Consider the following 14,761-nt stretch of genomic DNA (forward strand, 5'->3'; position numbering starts at 1 on the left):
CAAGTGAGAGACGAAAAAGAAGTATAAACTCTGACTAATTTGGACACATGTCCATTTTCAATTGGATATTTTTATTATTAATTAATACACATAAGTAGTTAACATTAAAACTTAAGTTGATATCTTTTTAATTAAAGTTTCTTTTTTCACTATGAAATAGAGCTCAATTTTATCATTTTTAGAAATATAAATATTTTTTTACAACACACTTAAATTACCGATGATTTTTTTCAGATATTTCATCAATTTGTATAATATCGAAAGAATTTTTCTTTTTCTTTTTTCTTTTTACTCAAACACTTAACATGAAATTCGAAAGAAAAATTGCATATTAGAGATTTAGTTTAGGCAATATATGGTGAGCATAATTTCAATTAATTTTTTTTAAAAAAACAAATATTTTTTTTTAGATCTGACGATGCGCTGACGTAGCACTGACGTGGCGCTGACATGGAGGTGAGTGTAAAACACCTTCTTTCATGTGAGTGATTATATAGGTATTAAGGTGTGTTTATTACACTTTAAAATAATTCAAGGAAGTAATAAGACTCATGTATAGTTAAGATGTGTCCTATCAATTTCGGTTATAGTTGAGGGGGATACTTATATATTATCCCTAATTAAAATAAAATTATGTTCAAGTATCTAAATAAAATTTTCGAAAAAGTTTAAAAGGACGAACATGCATTTGGCCTTAATGAGTGTATAACCATCTCTTCATTATTAATTGCTACATCATTACTTCATCCCTTGATTTTAGTAGATTTATTAGGAATTACATAGTATAGAGGGTTAATTACCATATTTTTTATCCTTTTTTCAATTTACAGAAATTTCTTTAAAATATGATAATTCGGATATACTAATTTAGTAATTCAGATACATTAATTAGGATTTTATGTATCAGCAGGTAACATTTAAAGCATGATACATTGAACATAGAGATAATTTATGAATCAGAATTAATGTATTCGAATTACTGAATTAATGTATCCGGATGAAAATAAGAGATTTTTGAATTTTTTTGAAATGAATGGGAATAACGAAAAATATGATAAATAAAAGAGTGTAATTAGGTAATTTTTCTTTAATTTTAAGGGCTTTAAGCACATTTGGCAGCGATAAAAGTAATAGTTAGTTAAATATATAAAAATACATAATCGAATTATATATAAAAAATTATATTATACTTAAAAATATATATTAATATATATTTTATGAATATTATTTTAATGGAAAAGGATTAAAAATGTTTTTAAACTATTGAAATGAGCGAAACTGTCCTTAGTTGATAGTTTGGTCAAAAACTGTCTCTGCCTTCAATAATTTTATCCAAAAATGTCCTGATAAAAAATATCATTTTCCAAATAAATATACTCCCTCCGTCTCATTTTATGTGGCATTGTTTGACTTGACACGGTGTTTAAGAAAAAAAAGACTTTTAAAATTTATTGTTCAAAGCAATTTTTAGATATTTGTGTGGTTGTAGATCATTTTATTAACGATAAAAGAGTAATTTTAAAGTAAAATTATTAGTAATTCTAGTAAAGTAATATTCTTTTGGGGACGGACTAAACAGGAAAGGGTGCGGGGATAGAGGGAGTATCATTTTTTTCTTTTAAAATACATTCTTTTCTTAATACTGACTTTTTTTTAATTAAAAATATTTATCCTACTTCAATTCAGAAAAGATTAATAAGAAATTAAAATATTTTTTATTTTATTAAAAAAATCAATCATTATCTTAGTGAAAATTAATGATGGAGTTAATATAATCTTATACATAGGACCCGTATTATCAGTTAAAAGATAAATGCAGTTATTCTATTTTAATTGTTAAAATGAGATTAAGAAAACAATAATTATTTCTTACTTATTTATTAGTTGAAGTGATTTTAAAAGAAAAGAAATAAGAATATGGTTCTTTAAAAATAATATTTTTATCGGAATTCCCTCAGAGTAATCCGTCATTAATTTTTAATTAGATAAAAATAATTTTTTTACGAATTGAAGTAGGATAAATATTTTCTAAAAAAATAATATATTTATTTGAAAAAAGACATTTTGACCCATTAAGTAACAATAAAGATATTTTTAAACCAAACTATTGAAGACGAGAACATTTTTGGACCAAACCATTAACTGAGGATATTTTTATTTAATCGAAAAAGGCCTAAAATACTCTCGAACTATTGGAAATGGTACAAAAATATTCTTCATCCACCTATTGGGTCTAAAATACATTTGTCATCCACCTTTAGATCCAAAAATGACCTTTTCTTTAACAAAATTTTAATTAAATAATTTAAATAATTTTTTTAAACATGTGACGGTCATCTATTAATTACAATTTAATTATTTAAAATTAATTATAAATCTCCAAATAATCCTAACCCGCCCCCAAATTAAACCCCTTACCCGTTAAATTAAAACAAAGGAAAATTGTATATCTCTTTTTCCTTTGAGGAAAGAGGAGGTATTGTTGGAATTTTATCACATACGATACTCTTATCCATGGATTGTGTTCGGGTGGGAGAGTGGAAAATGGATTGAAGATCTTAGAAGTAATGGAGGATGATAAAGGGGCTTCGGCGTTTCATATTCGTCCGTATAATGGTGTAATATATGGGTTTTACTTGGAAAACCGTTTTGAAGAAGCACGTGCATTTCTAAGGAAGATGGAAAATTTGTTTCCACGAGCTATGGACAGGAGCTTGAGAATACTTGGTTTTTGTGAAAATGGCAACATTGGTGAAGCAAGGAGGGTCTATCATCAGAGGGTCGGGGAGGGTGTTATGTCTCTTTTTCCTTTGTTTTAATTTAACGGGTATGGAGTTTAATTTGAGTCGGTTGTGGTTATTTGAGGTAGATTAATTTTAATTTATAATTAATTTTAAATAATTAAATTGTAATTAATAGATGATGGTCATATATTTTAAAAAATTATTTAAATTATTTAATTAAAATTCTGTTAAAGAAAATGTTATTTTTGGATCCAAAGGTGGATAACAAAGACATTTTAGGCTTGGTAGGTAGATGAAAGACATTTTTGTATTATTTTCAATAGTTAAAAGGCATTTTAGGATCTTTTTTCGTTGTTTAATTAACGTAGTTTAAGAATATTTTTGATTATTTTTCATTATTTTAAATAAATATTTATACAGTAAAAAATTCCAATTCTCTCTCATGCTCTAAATTATTACCCAAAGGCCAAAGATTTACCCCATGTCAAGTCACAAGACGGATAACATGCCATAAATGATCCCTGTACTATTGAAGTAGGTCTAAAATAGTCTTTTAACTATACATTTATCTAATTTAGTCTTTTAACTATTTAAAAAATTATCAAGTTTGGTCCCTTAAATATATGCTTACCATTTTTAGTCCCTTAACTATGCACTTCTCAATTTTAGTCCTTCAATATTCAAAAACTTATCATATTCGATCTCTGTCTAATTTTTATACAAAAAGCTTAGATTTCATGCCTCTATAAAATTTAATCTTTAACCCATTTTTTTAGTTGTTTCTCTCTCTGCACTACTTTTTCTTCAAATTACTTATGAAAAGAGCCTTAATTTCAATGATATAAAATAAAATTCACGAGTAAAGAAGATGTAAATTTGATATTATTCAATGGAAAATATAAAAAATATATTATTACTACTAATGACTTGAATATGCCAAAGTTTATTATTAAAAAAGTTATTACCCGTTAGGTGTGGAAAAAGATTTATTTATATTTATAAACAAATTTCTTATAATGAGAATAAAATTAAAATTTTTGTACTCACATGTTTTGATTCCAAAATTTATACTCCAATGACTTTATTGAAGGGAATATATTTAATATTTTCTAAGTTAAGATTCTAAAGAAAAGGAAGACTAATATAACTTGTGTCCAAGAGATCAAATGGATAGGCTCTAAAGCTAAGGAGGTAGACGGGAATAAGCTTTGGTTCTCTGGCAGATCAATGTACAGGAATGGGGTAGGCATTTTAGTAGACAGTGATTTAAGGGATCAGGTGGTGGAGGTTAGGAGAGTCACTGATAGGATGATGCCGATTAAGGTGGTCGTTGAAGGGATCACGTTGAACATTATTAGTGCTTATGCGCCGCAAATGGGCTTAAGCGAGGAGGATAAGTGACATTTTTGGGAGGATTTGGATGAGCTAGTGGGAGGCATACCGCCTACTGAGAAGCTTTTCGTAGGAGGGGATTTCAATGGGCACATCGGGTCTATTTCGGGAGGGTATGATGATGTGCATGGAGGCTTTGGCTTCGGGGTCAGAAATGGAGGAGGAGTTTCACTTTTGGATTTCGCAAGAGCTTTTAGGTTGGTGATAGTCAATTCGAGTTTCCCGAAGAAGGAGGACCATTTGATAACCTTTCGTAGTTCGGTGACTAAGACTCAGATAGATTATTTACTCCTTAGGAAGGATGATAAAGGTCTGTGCAAAGACTGTAAGGTCATCCCGATCGATAACCTTACAACCCGACATAAGCTCTTGGTGATGGATTTAGGGATCAAGATGACGAGGAAGAGGATGGTCTGGGATGAACGACCTAGGATCAGATGGGGGAGTTTAACCACGGCTAGTGCCTTGGAGATGGGAGAGAAATTGAATGATATGGGAGCCTGGAATAGTAGCAGGGATGCGAACAGTATGTGGGATAGGACGACTAATTGTATTAGGGTTGTAGCAAAGAAAGTGTTGGGAGTCTCGACAGATAGTCGTAGCTAGGGCTGAACACGAAAAATCAAAAAACCGAACCAAATCGATAACCAAACCAAACCGGAAAAAAACCCGATATTTATTTGGTTTGATTTGGTTTGGTTTTTAAATTTAAAAACTGACTATATTTGGTTTGATTTTGGTTTCAAGTCTAAAAAAACCGAAAAAACCGAACCAAACCGACTTTATATATACATATTTTAAAAATTAAATTTGTATATATATGTGTGTGTATTTTAATTTTTTTATGAAAAAAATACAATTTATATTGAGTTTTTATATTTTTTATCTTGGGCCATTCTTTTGAATTATACTAAATAAAGTAAAAATAAATAAAATATAGACTTCATACGCAGAAAAGCTACTCACAATTACAAATAGTAAAACTTTAGGTGAGTCATTCTCTATTATTAAACATGTATGCGTCAATCTTGGCTAGTAGCTACTGGCTACAATGAAATTTATAATAAGAAAATACTTTTAAAATTTATTTTCTGTTTATTCAAATAGTGACTACAAGGTATTTTAAAAACTGACAAAAACCGAAAAAATCGATAAAAACCGACAAAAACCGAATAGTAAAAACCGATATAGTTTGGTTTGGTTTGATTTGACAATTTGAAAAACTGACTCAATTGGGTTGGTTATTTTTTAAATAAAAACCGATCCAAACCGAACCGTGAGCACCCCTAGTCGTAGCCAGCATCTAGGAGACCGATGGTGGAATGGAGAAGTGCAAGGGAAGGTGGAAGCAAAGAAGATGGCGTACGCGAAGTTGATGGAAAGCGAGGATGAGGTGGAGAAGTGGACGAATGGGGACTCTATAAGATAGCGAGGAATGAGGCGAAGTCGGCGGTTGCGATGGCAAAAACGACAGCTTTTGAACACCTTTACGCTGAACTAGAAGAGAAAGGCGAGGATAGGAAATTGTTCAGGCTAGCTAGGGCGCGGGAGAGAAGGGCACGCGATGTAGATCAAGTGAAGTGCATTAAGGACGAGCATGGAAAAGTCTTGGTAGACGAGACCCTCATTAAACAGAGATAACAGTCCTACTTTCATAAACTCTTGAATGAGGAAGGGGACCGAGAGATTGTGTTGGGAGATTTGGAACATATACAGGGAGGCCTCACGATTTTGGGTGTTGCAGGAGTATTACGGTTGAGGAGGTTAAGGGTGTTGTTCGTAGGATGCACTGGGGAAGAGCGACCAGACTTGACGAGGTTTCTGTGGAATTTTGGAAGAGCGCAAGCTCGGGAGATTTAGCGTGGCTGACTAGATTATTTAATGTCATCTTTAAGATGGCAGCGATGCCCGAAGAATAGCGATCGAGCGTAATGATCCCTCTATACAAAAATAAGGGGGATATCTAGAGTTGCAACAACTATAGAGGTATCAAGCTTCTAAGCCATACTATGAAAGTGTGGGAAAGAGTAGTGGAGATGAGGTTAAGGAGAGGCGTGTCTATTTCAGAGAATCAGTTTGGATTTTTGCCGGGACGCTCAACTACAGAAGCCATCCATCTCATGAGGAGACTGGTGGAGCAGTATAGGGAGAGGAAGAGGGACTTACATATGGTATTCATCGACCTAGAAAAGACCTACGATAAAGTGTCACGAGAGATACTATGGAGATGTTTGGAGGCTAAAGATGTACCTGCGACATACATTAGGGTGATCAAGGACATGTATGAGGGTGCCAAAACCAGGGTAAGGACAGTCGGAGGCGACTCAGAGCATTTTCCAGTTGTGATGGGGTTGCACCAAGGATCAACTCTTAGTCCATTTTTATTTGCCTTGGTGATGGACGAATTGACGCGACAAATTCAGGGTGAGGTGCCATGGTGTATGCTTTTCGCGGATGACATAATCTTGATCGATGAGACTCGTAGCGGAGTTGACGCTAAGCTGGAGGATTGGAGAATAACCTTGGAGTCTAAAGGGTTTAAGCTGAGTAGGACCAAGATAGAGTACTTAGAGTGCAAGTTCAGTGAGACGCCTCAGGAGGTTGGCACGAAAGTTAGGCTTGGTGACCTGGCCATCCAAAAGAAAAGTAGTTTCAAGTACCTTGAGTCTATTATGCAAGGCAGCGGAGAGATTGACGATGATGTCACACATCTTATTGGGGCAGGGTGGATGAAATGGAGGCTCGCTTCCGGTGTGCTATGTGACAAGAATGTGCCTCCAAAATTTAAGGGCAAGTTCTACAAAGTGGTGGTTAGACCGACTATGTTATACGGGGCAGAGTGTTGGCCAGTTAAGGTATCTCACGTTCAAAAGATGAAAGTTGCTGAAATGAGAATGTTGAGATGGATGTGTGGGCATACCAGGAGTGATAGAATTAGAAATGAGGCTATTCGGGATAAGGTAGGAGTGGCCTCGGTAGAAGACAAGATGCGGAAAATGCGACTGAGATGGTTTGGGCATGTGAAAAGAAGAGACACAGATGCCCTAGTGCGGAGGTGTGAGAGGTTAGCCATGGATGGTTTCAGAAGAGGAAGAGGTAGGCCGAAAAAATATTGGGGAGAGGTGATTAGACAGGACATGGCGCAGTTACAACTTATCGAGGACATGACCTTAGATAAGAGGGTGTAGAGGACCCACATTAGGGTAGAAGACTAGTTCATAGTCGCGTTATTCCTTCTTATTAGTAGGCGTATTAGCGCACTCTAATTCCTCGTGGTCTGATATCTACTATCATTTATTACTTTCATTATTTTCTGTACTTTGATTGCCCTATCTTGCTTTGCTTGCTTTTCTATATCGCTTTGAACTCCTTATGCTTATTCCTATTTCTATTCTTATCTGACTTCTTTCTTATCTGATTTTACTGAGCCGAGAGTCTCTCGGAAACAGCCGTCCTACCTTAGTAGGAGTCAGGTCTGCGTACACACTACCCTCCCCAGACCCCACGTTGTGAGATTTCACTGAATCGTTGTTGTTGTTGTTGTTGTTGTTTTATTTTATGTAGAGTAATTTGAATAATAAGATTAGATCTCTTATTTTTGTTTTGTATGAAAAATAATAAAACAATTCACGTTGATTATGAACCGTTAACCACTAAAGAAGAAAACATAATATTTAAGTCATTAGCAATAAAAATATGCTTCATGTTATATTTCACAGAATCATGAGTTCCGTCAATATAAATCTAAGCTATTTGTATAAAAATAGATAAAGACCAAAACTGATAAATTTTTGAATATTTAAAGGATTAAAATGCGTATAGTTAAGAGATTAATAACAATACATATAATTAAGCGATCAAACTTGATAATAGTTTGAATAGTTAAAAGATTAAATCCAATAAATGTATATTTAAGCAATTAATTTAGACATAAATATACACCAATGGTAATTTCTCTCACTAGATGCACAGATATTGCAGAGACAGGAGTGAGTTTACAACTTTTTAAATAAGCTATTCGATTAATTAAAGGTAAAAAGAGATGTTGATTTCTAGTTGAATTTGGTGACAATTCTCTATTCATATACTTTCAAAGCTGGGTAAGTGAAGAAATTTCAAATTTTACCTATCCACTCTCCAATTTCAAATTATCCCTCAATTTCTTAGTTTAATTCCCAATTTAGGTTACTTCAATCGACGATGGGTATTTTAATTTGAAAATTTTATTTTTTTGAATTAGGTTTTCTAAAGTACTGATTTTGGTATTTGCTAATTTATATATGATGGAAATTTTGTTTTGAGGAGAGAAATTTTGATCTTATTATATCACGAATACTTCAATATGTAACTACTGGGTTTTCTTCTTGGTATATGACTTTGTATTTGAGGAAAAAAGAGGAATGTTCTTTTGTGTATGCGTGCTTGTAGAGATATAGTCCTAGTCCAACTATGAATAGCAACAACGTTTAATTTGTTTATTGATAAATTTGGATTTTGATCTGTTTTATTTTGTGTTTCCTACTTGTTAAAAAGTTATTTTTTGGCGTTTCTTATTTATTCCAAGTGCTAATTGCTATAAGCCTTCTTGTTATCTTGTTCTGCTTCGTACTAATACTATTTGCATTGTTGAAATACACAAGTTAAGTTCTTTGTAATGAATTAGCTGTCATTGGGTTTGTCGTTCTAAGATGGGATTTTTGAGATTGTAGATTTGGGTTTCTCTTTGCAATTTTTTTATCAAGATGTATTTTTTTTTTAAAAATTTCCAGCTATGAAGCAACTTACAATTTTGCAAATTTATGTTTTCTCAGAGTTCATGTAATGCACATAGTTGAAATACTAACTAATGATGTCCCAGCTTAGAATAGAGGTCTTCAGTTATTCAGACTCTTAGATATACAATATCCATCTAGACCTTCTACATGGTATATATGTTCCTTGATCATAAACTGATTTTTCCTGGACTTTGTTCAGGGTCAAAGAGCTAACTGTTTTTGTGAAGCCATAGATACAAGCTGTAGCGAGTGAAGACTTCCATGGAGCTTGACCTGAATTCGTTTTTAGAATCACATTCTGATGATGACGATGATGATCACTTACTGCATCATCGCACTGTTGATGAAATTCTCCTCAACCACTCCTCCTCCTCTTCTTCTTCTTCGCCTTCTCCTCCTTCTTCTCCATCTGCTTTGCATGGACGCAATTATCTAGATGGTCGCAATCGCTCGGCAGAATCGTCTTTTCAATCCCTGAAACTGCCATTAAAGTTGCATCAGACAGAGCCTAGAGCGGAGTCAATTAGTAGTAAACAATCGAGTGAATTTTCTTCACCACCAGCAGGCCAGAGCGTGTTGCCATCATTTTTCAGCGGGGTCATCAGATCAAATTCAAAACCCGGAGATGCATTGGCTGCGGCTTTCGCTGCATCACGCTCCATTCCCGCACCTCGTGCAGCAGCCATCAAATCCAGAAAAGCAAGCTCCGGAGTGCTGCAAATGGCCTTGGAAAGTGATCAATCGGCTCCCATAGCTCCTCCAGTTCGCATTGATGCCGACATTTCTGACAGAAATCTCGATAATTTTGGGCACTCGGTGATTTTACACGAGATTGGTTCTGAGACTATTGGATTGGAAGGTAACAGAAAGGATCAGTTTCAAGTTGCTCAAGTTCAACTAAGTGATACAGACAATGATAATATGGAGGCATTTACATTGGATGCAGGTCAGGACAATATGAATGTTGCTGATGCAGGTGATATTTCTGTGGGGGATGATTTTTCAGTTAAAAGTAATTTGAAGGAAGCTCTAAGTTATACTGGAACTCAAGTGGAATCTCCTAGTAGAACTGAAAAAGACTCGATTTCTCATGATAGCCCTGGGTTGGATGAGATTGAAGATAGACAAGTTCAATCTTTATTTGGAGGTGAAGATAATGTTGTAAGTGCGGATAGCAGCGAAGAGGCTGCTATAAAGGAGATACTCTCTTCTCCAGTTTATAAAACTCTTTCTGACGAAGATTTGACTAAAAAGGATGGTGCAAGACATGGGCATGAGAATGTAATTCCTCAATCCAAAGAAGGAGAGGTCAGTTCCAATGGAGATGAAGCCGATTCTTTACAGATTCCTCAATCCAAAGAAGGAGAGGTCAGTTCCAATGGAGATGAAGCCGATTCTTTACAGCAGGAAAGTATGAGGGATAGTACAAAGCCTCAGAAAAATTACCACTCTGCCTTGAAGCCCCTAGAATTGGCTGAGGAAGCTGAAAAGAAGCAGGCCTTCACGGCTATGCATTTAGAAGAGGGTGCTTCTGCTCAACCAATGAGGCTTCATGGAGTTCATAGGAGTTCTAATGTCTTGGGTTACTTTGATGTAGATGACAACAATACCATCACCCAAACCCTGTTATCTCAAGCTTTCAGTCGTGAGCATGGATCTTCGCAGGTCCTGGCTGTTCACCTCAAATACATTGCGGTGGGAATGTCCAAAGGATCAATTCTTCTGATGCCAAGCAGATACTCCTCACATCATGCTGATAACATGGATGCTAAGGTTTTTGTGCTAATTAGCTTGGTGCACTGTACCTTATTACAGTATTGACCACATTGTGAATTAGATTTCAACAAAAAGTATTGTTCTATTCCAAAAAATATCATTCATTCTCTCCTCGTTGAACTTATATGATTCTAATTAACAAATATCATCTCGTATAATCACTTTTGAAAAGGAAATTGCTCATTGTAGAATCTCTATATCTGAATTGTGTATATTTTCTGTTTACTTGCATTAAAAGATTTTAGATTCGACTAAATTATTAAATATTTTACTTTCTGATGGCAGAAATGTGTATATATTTCAGATGTTGATATTTGGAGTACCAGGAGATAGATCTCATGTCCCTGTAACTTGCTTGAGCTTTAATCAGCAAGGGGACATGCTCTTTGCAGGATATGGTGATGGGCATTATACTGTATGGGATGTGCAAAGGGCCTCTGTGCTTAAAGTTGTCACTGAACATAAAGCTCCAGTTGTGCACCTTTTATATTTAGGGCAAGATTCTCAAGTTACTCGACAGTTTACTGTGCTCAGCGGTGATACTAAAGGTGTAGTTAACTTAGACCGGTTTACAGTGTATCCCTTGTTCAATAGAATCTCCCTTTCGAAGTCACAGGTAAATATATCCTTTTCATGCTTCTCAATTAACATGAATATCCTTCTCAAAAATTTGACATGAATATACATGCATCTCTAGGTTGAATAATATATGGTAACATTTAAACAGGAACTGTTAAATGAAAGCAACAGCACTACATTATGTGCTGTGACACTACTATCTGGTGAAAGTTATGGAGGTGCTATGGTGGCTTCTCAAGAGGGAGGCGGCCCTTCTTTGATTGAGGAAGGTGTGGTCATACTTGGCACACACCAATCTGCTCTAGTGGTATGAAGTTCTTAGAACATTCATTGCCCTGGAAGGATTTCACAATCTCCCCAAACCCAAACTCCTTGTAAATGATCAGTTTAACCTTCATTCCTGCTTCTTGGTCAAGACTTCTGTTTCACTGTCTTTTGCAGGCAAAATTAAGCCCCACATTTAAAGTTTATGCTAAAATTCCACGTCCTGATGGTGTTAGGGAGGGTTCAATGCCCTATGCTGCTTGGAAATGTATGGAATCACATATTTCTTCAGTTTTGGTATGTATTAATTTTGGCCATGGATATGTTGCATTCGAGCTTGCTAAGATTTTTTTTGTTGCAGCAGAAAGTATGTCCACTGAAACATCAGAAAAAGTTTCACTGCTTGCAATTGCTTGGGATCGAAGAGTTCAGGTTGCTAAGCTGGTGAAATCAGAGCTAAAAGTTTGTTGGAGATGGACTACGGATAGCTCAGCAGTTGGGCTGGCATGGTTGGATGAACAGGTACATAAATTTCTTGGTGCTTTATCAGGAACTTCCTTTTCTCATCATTTATCTGCAATATGTGGAATACTTGCATTTCGGTTTGGACAGATGTACAAAAATTACAAAGGTCTTTTACTTGTCCAGATTTTGGTAATTCTCACAACAACTGGACAGCTTTGTTTGTTTTCAAAAGATGGGAATTTGATCCACCAGAGAAGTTTTTCTATGAATGGATCTTGTGGAGAGGATCTCATGTCATACCATACCTACTTCAGCAATGTCTTTGGAAATCCTGAAAAAGCGCATCACAATTGTTTAGGTGTCAGGGGGGCAACTTTGTACATTCTTCGGCCATCCCAGCTTGTTGTTTCTCGCCTTCTTTCCTGGAAGGAACGAATAGAAGTTTTACATAAAGCAGGTGACTGGACGAGTGCACTGAACATGGCAATGTCTCTTTATGATGGTCAAGCACATGCAGTTATTGACCTTCCAAAGAATTTGGATGATGTGCAGAAGACTCTTATGCCACATCTTGTACAACTGCTGTTGTCATATGTAGATGAGGTATTCTCCTACATAGCAGTGACATCTGGCAACCAACATGGGCAGTCAGGCCAATCAAATGAATTGAAGTATGATGCTGACTTTGTGAATCCTGATATTAAGGAGCAGTACACTCTGGTTGGTGGTGTTTCCGTTGAATTTTGTCTTCATATCAAGAGACTTGATGTTCTCTTTGACGAAATTTTTCCAAAGTATGCTGCTGTGAATCACAAGGGTATGTTGCAATGTATTTATACTTCAACATCCTGCATTATGTCCCATGTCAACTATTTGGGGCTTGTTTCTATGTTTGATGCCTCCTTGATGGAAAATGTTTTTGCTTATACAAAACTATAATATATTAGTGAGTGCCTCTAAGTACTGTAGTGAATTAACCAGGCTAACAATTTATGAGGAATTGAAGATAATAGGGTGAACATATTGTTAAGCTGAGTTTGAATCGAAAAGGACAAAACATAGTCTGAATAAAGAACTATTTCAGGTTTGTTTTGGTAACTTTTTCGTTCCCCAAGTCCCCTCCTCTCTCCTGTCCATTAACCTCTGGAACTCAACTTTGTTAGAAAACCTTCAATATCTGTTTTTGCCGTATCAAAGAAGTCTAGAAGCTAGTTATATGTAGATAACAACAATAGTAAAAAATGATGTTTAATGGAGCCCCCAAGTTGCTGGCCTAGAAGTCGCTGCACTGACAACCTTGGAAGTTCAAATTCGGTCAGAGGCGACACTAAGTAAATTCTTCTCATCTTTTTGACACTTAAACATGCAAAGTTACCGGTTCCTGTGCTAGTGGGATCTAGCAGGTACCCAGTAGATTAGTTGATATGTTAAGCTTAGCCTGGATACCGTTGTTATCAAAAAAAGGAATAGAATAGAAACGTCTAGCAGACCGTTAGTTAATCTTTTAATTTCGTCCATGTTCCTCCTGTGGAATGTTGGGCTTTTTCTGTTCTCATTTAACTCCAATTTTCAACAAGTATATTGTGTTGAAATTATTAGTCTGGCCAAATCATATGTTTCCATGTACAGATACATTTTTGGAGCTTCTGGAGCCATATATATTGAAAGACATGCTAGGATCTTTACCACCTGAGGTATATCTGTGGTTTTGGTTTGTTACAAGTTTTTGAATTAGGGTTTTTTATGCCTCATATTACTTTACTGTGTCTCTATTGGGCACTTGCTTTGTCATTCATCTATCAAAACTTATAATATGGATGCTGATCCGCTGTGGTCTGTTATTGCTGAAGATAATGCAAGCACTAGTGGAGCACTATAGCTCTAAAGGTTGGTTACAGCGTGTTGAACAGTGTGTTCTCCACATGGACATGTTGTCCCTGGATTTCAATCAGGTATTGCTGCACGTTTTATATGTCAAAATTTATGATTACCGCTTTATGAGCACACATGAAGGTTGTCACTAATAAGACATGAGAGCAAAGGACAGTTGTCCTCAAACAGGAGAAAAGTTGCATGAATGAAAGAAAGCTTCCACTATTGGCTTGATTTGAATTTTTTTCCCTCTCTTTCCTGTGAATTTGTCGGATTTAGCTGTTAATTTTTTTAATTTATTTTGTAGGTTGTTCGCCTATGCAGGGAGCATAGGCTGCATGGTGCATTGATCTACTTGTTCAACAAAGGTCTTGATGATTTTAGGACTCCTTTGGAAGAGCTCTTTTTAATTTTGCGGGATTGTACCAGAGAAAGTGCTACTGCTCTTGGGTAAATTGATTTACGTTTATAATTGGATATATAAATTATCTAATGAACATGACTTATAACTTGTACAAGTTTGATACCCCCATATAATGTATATTTTCTGCCTAAAGTGCGTGATCCAATTCCTTAAGTGTCATCCATTATTTTTGACATTCTTAGAAATGCACCGTGATGTTTCAAGTAAACAAACTTCATTTTCTTCGTGGAAACAGGTACAAGATGCTTGTTTACCTCAAGTACTGCTTCCAAGGTTTTGCTTTTCCTCCAGGTTGGTCTGCAATATGCTCTTTATAACTTATATACGAGTAAATTTAGGTTGGTTTTCCGCATTTGATAGCTTCTTTTTCTATGCATGCTTGAACAAATTAGTCTGTCTTTAATAAGCTTGAGAACAGAAGCAAAAGGTATATATTTGGGTTTCACTTTGCTCATACTAATATCCTTGCG

The 14,761-nt window shown here is 35.3% G+C and overlaps 1 protein-coding gene across 5 annotated transcripts in view; it reads left to right on the top strand.

Annotated features, from left to right (window-relative positions):
- The first annotated feature begins 8,089 nt into the window (after positions 1-8,089).
- LOC129880699 (uncharacterized) overlaps positions 8,090-14,761 on the top strand; it is a 30,672-nt gene continuing 24,000 nt past the window's right edge. For 2 of the 5 annotated variants that reach the window (XM_055954862.1, XM_055954859.1), the window contains exons 1-11: positions 8,105-8,236; positions 9,111-10,684; positions 10,992-11,303; positions 11,415-11,573; positions 11,708-11,798; positions 11,892-12,052; positions 12,179-12,812; positions 13,625-13,689; positions 13,846-13,947; positions 14,175-14,317; positions 14,527-14,582. In XM_055954862.1, coding sequence (XP_055810837.1) covers positions 9,173-10,684; positions 10,992-11,303; positions 11,415-11,573; positions 11,708-11,798; positions 11,892-12,052; positions 12,179-12,812; positions 13,625-13,689; positions 13,846-13,947; positions 14,175-14,317; positions 14,527-14,582 — 3,235 coding nt within the window. In that variant the 5' untranslated portion in view covers positions 8,105-8,236; positions 9,111-9,172. Of the gene's footprint in view, positions 8,237-8,408; positions 10,685-10,991; positions 11,304-11,414; positions 11,574-11,707; positions 11,799-11,891; positions 12,053-12,178; positions 12,813-13,624; positions 13,690-13,845; positions 13,948-14,174; positions 14,318-14,526; positions 14,583-14,761 lie in introns of those variants that run through there. The other 3 variants (XM_055954863.1, XM_055954861.1, XM_055954860.1) reach the window with 3 other exon arrangements.

Source organism: Solanum dulcamara, chromosome 2, assembly GCF_947179165.1.
Source record: "Solanum dulcamara chromosome 2, daSolDulc1.2, whole genome shotgun sequence".
Taxonomy (NCBI): Eukaryota; Viridiplantae; Streptophyta; class Magnoliopsida; order Solanales; family Solanaceae; genus Solanum; species Solanum dulcamara.